Consider the following 12,775-nt stretch of genomic DNA (forward strand, 5'->3'; position numbering starts at 1 on the left):
TTTTATGTTAAAGGAGAAGTTGCGCCCCTTTGTAAGATATTTGCTACGAACCGAAATTAACCGTGTGCTCATAGATGTTACTTTTTTTGGTTAATGACTAACCATAATTTTTGTACAGTAATTTACCTTCAATAACCAAAGAAATTCTATGGATATATTTCAATATATGCTACTAATGCATGTATGCAGACCACCAGATAAGACGCTTAAAGTCGTAAAAAAATGAAATAAATTTAGTAAAAAAGTAGACTTAAATTCTGTGCGTACGGTTACACATTGGAAAAATAAAATAAGAATTCAAAATGTTTGATCACGCGTAAAACTCAAATTTCAATGCATATAATGTAAACATTTTATCAATGAGTTCCCACTCGTCTAGGCCCTCATTACAATTATGAAATCAACAGCACTTAAACGTTATTATGAATAACAGACCATCTTTAAAACAGTCGAAAAGCCAAACGTTTTCCATTATCTGGTCCTTTTATCGCAAAAAGTCTGCTGTAACCTGGCAATTGTCATGAGCTCTTCTTAGACTATAAACCTAAATGCGGGTGTGCCAAAAATTATACTTACCTGAAGAAAGGAATTAATAATAGACTTTAAGGCTGGATTTTTTTTATAGAGTGTAAACTAAGATTTTGCTGAAAAAGTTATCTGGAACTCTGCATGTATGTTGAGAGGAAATCCATTACATAATTTCCAATTTTACTAGAGTACTTTTATATTGCACCACATAAAATGCTATAAAACTATAATATGGAAGTGCACATATAAACTTTATTATAGATGGGTAGGTATTTAGTGTCAATCTTTTTCACATATGAAAGAGCTGTTGGTCATGCTGCTTTAAGTACATATAGATGCATGCAGTGTCCGACAAATCCATTGCCTGGAGCCCTGGGGCTACCAAAATTTTTCATCGGGCTACTGAAATTTTCCAGCTGACGCCCGCCGGGCTACTATAAATCTATAAGAGAGGTAGCCCGTTTTATTGACAGACATACGTAGAATAAACACGCTGACCATGTGTTTCTACACCGTGTATTGCTTATAATCCGATAACAGAGTGCAATCAATTATCTTATCTGTCACCGATCACTTGCGGTAATGTCGTAAACAGTAACAGTGTATTTTAATCATTCAATCAGAATCAACATTTGTCGTCTGCTAATAATATAATGAGAGCCGGTTGGATAGTTGGCGCACATGATGCAACATCATTTCGCAGTTTGGAATTCTTTGTTAACCGCAACAATGAGTAAGAGCGACAACGTTTTTGATGTCGTTAAATATCCAAGGACGCCGAACATTAAATAAATCAAAACAATAGCGGATTCTTCAAAATAGTAACGAAACCGAAAATGAATATTAATAACAACGCGGTTAACACCTGCTAATTGTTTGCATTGTCAATTAATAATTGGATTGATCGACTGTTTATCAATAATCCCATATATGCCCAATTTATTTTTTTTAAACCAAATTATGGGAGGGTAATATAGACGATGAGAGTCATAAACACAAACGTTTGAAATTTTCTAAAGTGTCAAATGAATTTCGGCATATGATTCAATTTAAAGATATGATGAAATAAGCTCCCAATCAGGACCGTTCAATTGCAACATGCGTAAATCACCTGCGACAGTTTGCACGCGTTGTGTACAGCTATTTTAGGTTACAAAATTCTACATATGATAAATGAATTTCTTTGTCCAGACAGGGACCTATACAGGTCCCTGGTCCAGATACAAAGCGCGCGAAAATTGGCATTGGTGTATTTATTTGTAAATAAAAATTTCGTAGCGGGTACATCATTGAGATCATTTAATTTCCATTAAAAGTTTTGTTGTGAATTTCAACTAAAGACAGGGGTATCTCGCGAAATATTTGGCATTGATATTTCCTCTTAATAAAATATAATGTAAACACGCTGTATCGTTACCGTTACACTGTATCAGTTCCTTCATTATTGAAACAATTATTGTATTGTATACTGACTGCACATTAGTGTCGTAACATATTGATGCAATACGTAAATTCGGACAGAACTTAAAGTCGGACAATAGTAATTAATGATTTAATACTCTTGATTTCTTTAAACTCGGTATTTGTTGTTAAAAGGGCAATTGCATTGATAAACACCATACGAGTCAATCGTATTGATCATTTAAACGCTTTATTTACATTTCCAACTTAACGTGCTGTCCGAATTTAAGTACACATACATGTGCACATACATGTAATATCTACATGTAGTATATGATTTTCTTTGGTACATTTACATTTAAGTACACAGTGCCTGTACTGTAACATTTATTAACGATATTGACTGTGTACATCAGACTACTTGCTGTATTATGTATATGCATGTATACATATTATGTATATATGTAAATGAAGAAATAAAATACAGATGAAAACCTGCCTCTTATCATTTTGTAGGAAAATTTTATGGGCTACCAAATATTTTTATTGGTAGCCCAGTGGGCTACCTGTAAAATAAGAAATTTGTCGGACACTGTGCATGACACAATTTAGATTAAGCAAAATAAAACACTAGGTATTTGCCAAGATTCATAAGAGTCAAATATATACCAGCAGTAAGAGCGTAATTGTGCGCAGCGAGACTTACTCATGTAGAATTGAAACTCTTATTGCTTTCTTTCGAAATAATTTCATGTGTCCGATCTTATATGCAATATGCCCGGTGTTTTTTTAAATGCGGATTAATGCTCCGTTTAAGATCCATAATTAATGAATGCCTCAATATTTTCAAAAATTAACACATTCCTGTTAACTTTAAACTTAAAAAAAATCGATAACACGAATTATTCTGCACTTATTGGCTCTTGCTTTCTTGGTTCGAAAAAGTTTGCAATCGATTGATATTTTGGCGCAACAATCGCGGACGTCTTTCAACCTCTCTTAAACATTTTGATTTCACATCCTAATAGAAACTGAAAGTACAGACGCTTTACAAATACATGCACAATGAGCGACAAATTATGTCAGATTCAAAACGCATGTATGTCTTTGTCAATTATTTGGTCAGACGCTTTATTTAACTGTGAAATCTAGTCCGCAGAGCGTTTTAATTATTTTGACTGCTCTGTTATCCGTGCGCTTGCTGAATGAAAGCGTCGCCGTGTTACGATAATAATTTCAAAGTTAAGAAAAAATTCCGACTAGGGATGGGCAACACTTCCAACACATCAGCCCCGTTATGTCCTGAATAAAATACTTGTATAATTTCTTGATTGCCAATTGCATCTTACAAATATCAAAAACATTCACGGCAGTCAATTCATTGTAAAGGCCTACTGGTCTTTATGGCAATAATAAACGTATTTAGTTTAATGGAGATTATATAACAAAGGGACCTAATTCAGCTTATTCAGTTTACTAGTCAAAATGATTCGGATGTTTTCGCTTTTTTCCGAAAAGTAATTCATTCAACATCAAAAATAAACCTGTTGTCATAATTTAGTAACTTGCATTCTGCTTAGTTGCATTCTGCTTACTGCCTGTTGCTAACTGCCGTTGTTAATGACGCTTAGTGGCAAAACCGATTTTGACTGGTTTAAAGAATAATGAACACACAAACATTGGATAGTCACCAAGCATGTTGCAACAATCATCAAGTATAAACGAATAGACAACACGTATGTTGGAATTTTCATAAAGCAAATTAGAATAAGCATCAGTCATAATGTTAATATTCACCACGAATGATGTAATTTTTACCTAAATACCCTTCCATACTCTTGTTTATAGTTGTATACTGCATTTATTTGATAATGACAGGTATGCATGCACAGAAATATTATATCATCATGACAAAGATAGTTATCAATGCTAAAACTGAAATAATTCTTACATTACCATATGTGTTTTGATTAAAATTGTTATAAAATTGCATTATAGATTTGTGTGTGTTCAATGTTGTGTACAATAATGAGTTTATGATTATAATCAACTTTATATATGTGTGTTTTGTTTCTGTTCAGTTATTTCCCCTTGGAATGCACCCAGGAGATGTTGGATGAGTGGCGTCCCTTGCTCTGCCCCTTTGACGTGACAGTGATTAAAGGGCTGCAGTACCTAGAACTGTTCCTCCCCACCCACCATGACCCCGAGCACATGGACAAGGGATTCAGGTAGAATACCAACATATTTGAGCTTCGCTTTGGAAAACATGGATTTATTCATGTGCGTAAAGTGACGACTCGATTAGCCTGTGCAATCAACTTGTACAGGCTAATCAGGGGGGACACTTTCCGCCAAAATCGATTGTCTTGGTTTAAAGGCAGTCTCTTCTAAAAGAAAATCCAGTCTATGTGGAAAGTTTTCTCCCAGAATAGTCTGTGTGGACTGTACAGTTTAATCTGGGATGAAAATTTACACAAAAGCATTAGGCCCTGTTCCCAAAGCACTACTCATTAACATTTACAATGATAAAGAAGGTATTTATGTACAATATTAATGCAAATTGCAGTATTCTCACTAAGCCATTGTCTGGGGTAACCAAACCATTGATTGGAGCATTTTTTCACAGCCTAAGTTGTCCATTTCTGTTAAGAAAATAAATTATGTATTTTTGTTTGATCTGAAATCTTTTTGTGCAAAATATTCTGAAACAACAGATAATGGTAAAAACTTTAAATTGTTTTCTCCCTTTCAATAAATCATGTAAATGTTTACATTTTGTTTGCGCAACATGGTTTTAATTTACATACCACATGTTTTGATATTAATGTTAATATTTTTGTAAACGTGTAAAAATAATGCATTTGAGCTGCTGTAGTGCACAAAGAAAGTGCTAAGGAAATATAGAAAATTTAAGTATGGAAATATAGAAAGTTTAAGTATTTGTAATAAAAGTCACAATGCTGTAATGTCACAAAATTAGAAATGGTGCAGTATGGTAACAGTGGTGTAGTGGATATGATGAAACTTCCCAGATCTCTCCATGAGAACCTAGTATGGCATTGTCCCAAGAAAGTGACTTAATATTGTCTCTTAAAACCTGGGATATTTAATGCAAACAATCTAGTGAATAAAAGGTTTGCACTACCAGTTTCATGAGCTTCTTTATGGGAAAACTGGGCTTAAGGCATGCTTTTATGGGGTTTTTCGTTTTAAAAAAGTCGCTACTGAGCACATTTCCTTTTTAAGCCGAAAGTGTCGTCCCAGACCCACAGGCTTATCTGATACGACACATTTTGCGCATGTATTAACCCTTTGCATGCTGGGAAATTTGTCTTCTGCTAAAATGTCGTCTGCTGAATTTCTAAAATTAGCATTTTCTTCGATTTTTTTTCAAAGAATACTATCAGAATAGCAAACAGTTTGGATCCTGATGAGACGCCATGTTCTGTGGCGTCTCATCTGGATCCAAACTGTTTGCAAAGGCCTTCAAAATTCGGTTCCAGCACTGAAAGAGTTAAGCCCTATTTTCCCAGAATGCGGCCCCTTTGTACTTCAGGTTGTGGTTCCAAGAGCTGATAGACATGTGGGACTCCTTCCATAACAGCCCCTCGTGGGAAAAGGTACACTAAAACATGTGTTGATCTCTGTAAATTGGATGGCTGTTTAATTTAGTTCTGAAATTTTATAAAATTTGTTGCGAACATATACCTTTAATATCCATTATAACATAGTTTGCAAGATCTATGGATACCTTCTGTTATATTTATGTTTTCAGAAAATGTTACTTTTGATGTGTATTAAAAATTAAATATTCAAAGAGTCATGTTTATAAACGTTCAGCTTTTCTTTAGGCACTTAAAGACTCTTTAATGTGTGTGGTACATTTTGTCATGATTCTTTGGTATGTTTGGTGTGTCTTGTAGTTTCTGGTGTCCCTGATGGCCCGACTTGCCCACAACAACATTGGCTACATTGATTGGACACCTTATGTATCTAAGGTAACCTTCAAGTTGGTGAAAGTAAATTGCATGAAGATTTATCTGATGTGACTGGAAAAAAAATACTGGCAGTTTCCTAGTAGATGTTGATATCTGCTTAGCAATAAGGAGGTTTCAGGTTTGATCTCAATTCTCTGAATGTTCTTTTGATCGTTTGCAAAGGAACCAAGTGCTGATTCTACTCAGGAAATTCATTCCAGTGTCTTGATATGCCTAATGCTTTTTATTCAAGAAGCTAAAATAAATTGGTACAAAGTATAAAAAATGTATCAACAGTATCAGTATCAAGTTAGCTCCAGTTGCCTTGAAGTTCATTGCTGTGAAGTCCCTTGAAGTATATTGCCTTAAGTCAATTCTTTAAATGTCCATTTTGTTGAAGTCCATTTGAAGTTCATTGCTGTGAAGTCCCTTGAAGTATATTGCCTTAAGTCAATTCTTTAAATGTCCATTCTGTTGAAGTCCATTTGAAGTTCATTGCTGTGAAGTCCCTTGAAGTATATTGCATTGAAGTCCATTGCTTTTAAGTCCATTGCCTTAAAGTCAATTCTTTAATGTCCATTCCTTTGAAGTCCATTGCTTTGAAGTCAACTGCTTTGAAGTCAATTGCTTTGAAGCCCCTTGAAGTCCATTGCTTTGAAGTCCATAACTTTGAAGTCCATTGCTTTGAAGTTCATTGCTTTGAAGTCCCTTGAAGTTCATTGCTTTGAAGTCCCTTAAAGTTAATTGCTTTGATATCCCTTGAAGTCCATTGCTTTGAAGTCACTTGAAGTCTATTGCCTTGAAGTTCATGTTTGTGGATATCGTGTTTGCACCAGTTCATGCATAGATCCATTATTTACAATTTTGTCATGTTTGATGAGTTGTGTCCCCTGTTCAGGTGTTCACCCGTCTGCTGCGGCTATTTAACCTGCCTGTGGGCTCCAGCAGGGGCCAGGTCAGCATCGGCAACCCCATGAAGGTGGACGTGCAGCCCTTCATCACATGGATTGTATCTATGATGGTATGTCGTTCTGTCAGCCCTTCATTAAATAGATTGTATCTAAAATGGTATGTACATCTTTTATGCAAGGTCTACTGCTGTATTGGAAGTCTCTTCTTAGCAAACATTCTAAGTTTGTTACAGAACCTTCATAGCTCTGCCTTTTAAATCTTTTACCAAAAACAAAGGTGGAGTTAACAGATGAGAGTAGTTCCAGATGGGCACACTCTAAATCTGTGATTCTGTCTCCATTGGCAATAGTGAGTTCTCAGCCTGTCTCAGAATAGCCAAGTAAATTTAACTTCACCTTTGCGAGAGAGGCGTAGTAGTTTGATATGATATACCAACTTCCTGTACATTTCCAAAAAATGGCATACAAATTTCCAAAAAATGGCATACATTTGTAAACAATATTCTTGAACAATTTTATAGCAGATATTGGCAATAGTATTTTGTTGGATTATTACAAGTTACCAAATTGCAGGGTAACCATATTTCCTACACTTATAAACGGATTATTTAATTAAAAAAAAAATAAACAAGATTTTTTTGTCATATAATGAGACAAATAATTTTTTGGTTTTGCATTTTTACTGACGCGATTTTCATTACCAATTTTTATATTAATTTTGACCCGACTAATGGAGTGAACATACAGAAAATGGCAAATTTGTGTACCATTTCGCCCCATTGGTACAAAAAGGTACCCTGTTCCTTCTAATTTCAATGTCAGATAAAACCTTTTTGCACCAATGGAGTGATTTCATACCACCCACATATGAGCAGTTAGACATATGACTTTGTTTTGTATGGTACTCTTTTTGTTTCCAGGGCAACGAGACCATTGTACAAGAGCACATAGATCAGCTGTTCAAAGCCCTGCACAACTTCTACCACCCATCCAACCTTGGACAGTGGAATGTGAGTCAACCAAACCTTGTTGGCCTTGAAGGGGCCTTTTCACAGATTTTGGCATATTTTAAAGTTTGTCATTAAATGCTTCATATTGATAAATGTAAACATTGGATCTTAAAAGCTCCAGTAAAAAATCAAGAATAAAATTTAGAAAAGGAAAAAAAAAGTAGCCGGTACCAGGGCTCGAACCAGTGACCCCCGAAGGCCTGGAATTAGTCTATAGTAAAAACGCATTAGCCCTCTCAGCTATTCCGTCGGGCATACACAGTTTAAGTATTTTATACCTTATATAAGCAATCTTCGTAGTTTCGTAAATTTAAACGACAACAACAGAACTCTCCAAATTATTCAATCTTTTCGCGTTGCAACCCTTTATAATTTTTAGGTTTTCAAATCGTCGAAAGATACATATAATGGCTATATTGGACTAAGGTAAATGTTCAGTAATACTGTTTCCTCACAAATATCATAACTAAAACAAAAATTTGCGAATCTGAAACAACTTTTTTCAATTTTGTCAATTTACCAAACCGTGAAAAGATCCCTTGAATACTTGTTGTACAAAATAAACATTACATGAGCAGTGCTGTGTGAAAAGGGGGTTTAAAGCATATGCTTAAAGTGTCGTACCGATTAGCCTGTGCAGTCCGCACAGTCTAATCAGGGATAAGAGACTTAAAATAAAATAGGTTTAAATTAATCAGGGATGACTTTCTGCCTAAACTGGATTTTTGCTAAGAAGAGACTTAATTTAAATGAAAATTATCACAGGCTAATCTGGGACGACACTGTACGCACATGCATTAAACCCCCTTTTTACATAGCACGGCCCATATTTATAGTGTTGTTTTTTTTATATGATGAGTGCAGCTGTCAGTCATTCATATTTTGTTGCAAAATTAATCATTTTTATACGCCCGTTTTTAAAAATGGGACGTATTATAGTTTCACCCTTTGCGGGCGGCGTCCATAGCAGTGTCCGCTCTCTAATTCAAATAGTTTTTATCCGATCTTCACCAAATTTGGTCAGAAGTTGTGTCTAGATGATATGTAGGTCAAGTTCAAATATGGGTCATGCCGGGTCAAAAACTAGGTCACAAGGTTACTTAGTGCATTTCAAGCATTAAGCATGGTGTCCGCTCTCTAATTGAGGTAGTTTTCATCTGATCTTCACCTAATTTGGTCAGAACTTGTGTCTAGATGATATGTAGGTCAAGTTCGAATATGGATCATGCCGGGTCAAAAAACGAGGTCACATAGTGCATTTCAAGCATTTAGCATGGTGTCCGCTCTCTAATTGAAGTAGTTTTCATCTGATCTTCACCAAATGTAGTAAGATGTTACATCTAAATGATATCTAGGTCAAGTTCAAATATGAGTCATGCCGGGTCAATAACTAGGTCTCAAGGTCACTTAGTGCATTTCAAGCATTGAGCATGGTGTCCAAAACCTTCGAACGGGTGTATCTTGTGACAGTTTGGCACTCTTGTTTAAGCATGGTTTGCATGATTACTTTTCTATTTTGTTAATTAAGACCTCTATCTGAACATTGCTGACTAGTTATAATATTGTAAAAGGAGGAATGAGATAATATCACAGTCTTGGAATTAGCCTATAAGCGAGAAGCCCGAGTCGATTCTTGGGCCGGTCAGTCGATCTTAAATGATTATAAAATAGCCCGACCCGTCTATTAAATATTTGAGCGTAAAATTGTAAACAAACTGAAAAACTGAAACTACTATCATATCAATAACCTGATTTATACGCGTTTTTAAGAGGCACGATTTAATTCGCTATTTCAATGCCTAAAATGACGTTATACGTGTTAAAGAATTGCATAAACATATGTGGCCGCCATTTTTCTAAACTGTCGTGTAAACATCCGAGTATGTTGCTATTTAAAGTAATGATGCAATTGACGCCCAATCGAGATGGGGTTATTCAAACTGAACATGCGTAGCTCATGTTCTGGGATGTTCGCGCATGGAGCACTTCGTAATGTTTTAAAATAATGACCAATCTAGAAGCGTATTTAAATTTAGAAGCATTTTCCGAAAATGTATTTGTAATTCATGAAAAATGGACGAAGTAATTTTTCAATAAAAATAAAAGAGTCTGTAAGGGATATTTTACGCATTGGGTTAAAAACAAATTGATCCTTATAACAGTTAGATGTCCATGTGCTTTAATAAATTATTCTTGCGTATGAGAAGACGTTTTTTCAACTAATTATTAATAATTGTAGTACTTTCGCCTATTCTGTAAGCTCGTTCTGCTACCTGACCTACTTTGCTACTTATAATCTGTTTACGAATATACAATACTTTTCACGTTGACACATGCTTATCAAAACATCGGGAGTAAATTAAAGAAGCAGACATTGTCACTTGGTAGATTGGGCAATTAACACACCCAGTGGCCTTTTGTTCTGAAGCCACATGCCGACAATTCAGAAATTCACTGGCAATTGTCCTAGTAATAATACGATAATAATCTGTTATTTAAATAGGTTGATGTATTTTTCAAGTTCTTCGGATATTTTTTAAACATGATAATAATTCAATTTGCTTTAAAATAAAACCAAACACCGGTCAAACCGATTAATGGAATCATTGAATGAGAACATGTGTAATAATAAAGTTACAATAAACAGCATAATTATCTGGTGCATTTTGTATAAAATGCATTTCAAAAGGAAACAGAATACCCTTTATTACTGTAATCACATGCATCTGTTTTTACTAATGGAAGTCGATTTTCTGATTGTTAATAACTATTTGGTGTTCCTGGCCATAAAGTCATACAATTTATATTGACCTCTTCGGGCTATTGAACATGTCTTCGGGCTATTCAAAATTCCATCTTATTAGCCCGAAGGGCTATTTGGCTAAAATATTTAGCGTGAAGACTGATATCACGTGGTACAGAAATTGCTTAATTCTATATTTCTGACAATCTTGTCCGCGGCAATCTGTTCATAGAGTTGCATAACAAAACAAACTAGAAATGGCGCGGCAGAGGCCGACGCGTATCCCCACGCCGAATGTTTGACCTAGGTGTGCCCCAGGGTTGGTAATGGGGCCATGCATAGCTGAGATTGACCGTATTGTCATAAGAGAAGTTCATCATCAATTAGAAGTGAATTGGTGTAGAAATGAAGAAGTTATAGTAAAAGGCAATTTTGGGTGGGTGTGACATATGTGGGCAGGGCGCCCGAGGGTTGGTAATTGTGCCATGCATAGTTGAGATTGACCGTATTGTCATAAGAGAGGTTCAGTATCAATTTGAAGTGAATCTGTGTAGAAATGAAGAAATTATAGTAAAAGGCAATTTTGGGTGGGTGTGGTCTATGTGGGCGGGGCGCCCCAGGGTTGGTAATGGGGCCATGCATAGTTGAGATTGACTGTATTGTCATAAGAGAAGTTCAATATCAATTTGAAGTGAATCGGTGTAGAAATGAAGAAATTATAGTAAAGGCAATTTTGGGTGGGTGTGGTCTATGTGGGCGGGGCCCCAGGGTTGGTTATGGGGCCATGCATAGTTGAGATTGACCCTAATGTCATAAGAGAAGTTCAGTATCAATTTGAAGTGAATCCGTGTAGAAATGAAAAAATTATAGTAAATGGAATTTTTTGGTGGGTGTGGCTTATGTGGGCGGGCGCCCCAGGGTTGGGATTGGGGCCATGCATAGTTGAGATTGACCCTAATGTCATAACAAAAGTTCAGTATCAATTTGAAGTGAATCCGTGTAGAAATGAAAAAATTATAGTAAATGGAAATTTTTGGTGGGTGTGGCCTATGTGGGCGGGGCGCCCCAGGGTTGGGAATGGGGCCATGCATGGTTGAGATTGACCGTATTGTCATAAGAGAGGTCCAGTATCAATTTGAAGTGAATCGGTGTAGAAATAAAGAAGTAAATGTAAAATAACCTAAAAAAATGAGTGATAATTTCTGACGCGGCCCCACCCCAACCGCTATAACTTTTGACCCAGGGGTCAGATCAAAATTCCAAATAGTGCAGGGTCGCACATATGCTCATAGCTACCATGTGTGTAAGTTTCAAGGTTCTAGTGCTTTTAGTGTAGGAGGAGATAGTGGCCAGGACGGACAGACAGACAGACAGACGGACGGACGGCGGAGATAACCACAATATCCCCACCTTTTTTTCAAAAAGCGTGGGGATAACAAAAGTATTCCATAATTGGAGTTAATACAGTGTATATATACATATAAATATATATAAGTTATAAGATGTTTGATTTAAGGGGACCAACACTTAATAACAGTTCACGACTAATCTATACATCAAAGCAGTCAGCCTTTCTGAATGAATGGCGCAGAAAATCAAATGTTTTTTCTTTTTTTTTCTTTTTTTTTATTCAATATAAGACATATAATGTATACATGTATATGATCATAAAACAAAGTGATACCATGTAATAGTAATAATTTTCACACATGTTATACAAGATATGCTAATATATACTTTTTTGACCTTGTGGTTTCCTTTTGGTTAAAAAAAAAGTTAATGTGTATTTTTTCCTTTAGTTGTTTGTGATAGGTGTTTTTAAAGAAAAGAAGAAAACTACGAAAAACAACCAAATTGTTATGAATAAGGATGAGTTGCATCAAGTGGGTATAAAGCATACTGGACTTGTTTATGAAAGTTTACTGTGTTTCCATTTCTGTTCAAATATATGGAGTGTATCATTGTGAAGGGCAATTTCTTTTTCAATTTGAATCTTAAGTTTTAAGTAATTGATAAAACAGTTCATTGTAGGTACTTGTTTTCTGTATTTCATGCTGAATATAAAATATTTCATTAATATAATTATGTGATTCACAGCATTATTAACCTCTTGTATTTTGAAGGTTTTTACCCCCAAACTGATGCCTAAGAGAGATAGTTTAACATTTAATTGTTGTTTCTCTAGAAAGTTTGTCAATTGAT

The 12,775-nt window shown here is 35.4% G+C and overlaps 1 protein-coding gene across 1 annotated transcript in view; it reads left to right on the forward strand.

Annotated features, from left to right (window-relative positions):
* Window positions 1-12,775, forward strand: part of LOC127871295 (proteasome activator complex subunit 4A-like) — a 134,547-nt gene that overhangs the window by 5,707 nt on the left and 116,065 nt on the right. Inside the window, exons 5-9 of the mRNA XM_052414061.1 lie at window positions 4,011-4,160; window positions 5,489-5,552; window positions 5,856-5,930; window positions 6,808-6,930; window positions 7,741-7,830. Coding sequence (XP_052270021.1) covers window positions 4,011-4,160; window positions 5,489-5,552; window positions 5,856-5,930; window positions 6,808-6,930; window positions 7,741-7,830 — 502 coding nt within the window. The remainder of the gene's footprint in view (window positions 1-4,010; window positions 4,161-5,488; window positions 5,553-5,855; window positions 5,931-6,807; window positions 6,931-7,740; window positions 7,831-12,775) is intronic.

Source organism: Dreissena polymorpha, chromosome 3, assembly GCF_020536995.1.
Source record: "Dreissena polymorpha isolate Duluth1 chromosome 3, UMN_Dpol_1.0, whole genome shotgun sequence".
Taxonomy (NCBI): Eukaryota; Metazoa; Mollusca; class Bivalvia; order Myida; family Dreissenidae; genus Dreissena; species Dreissena polymorpha.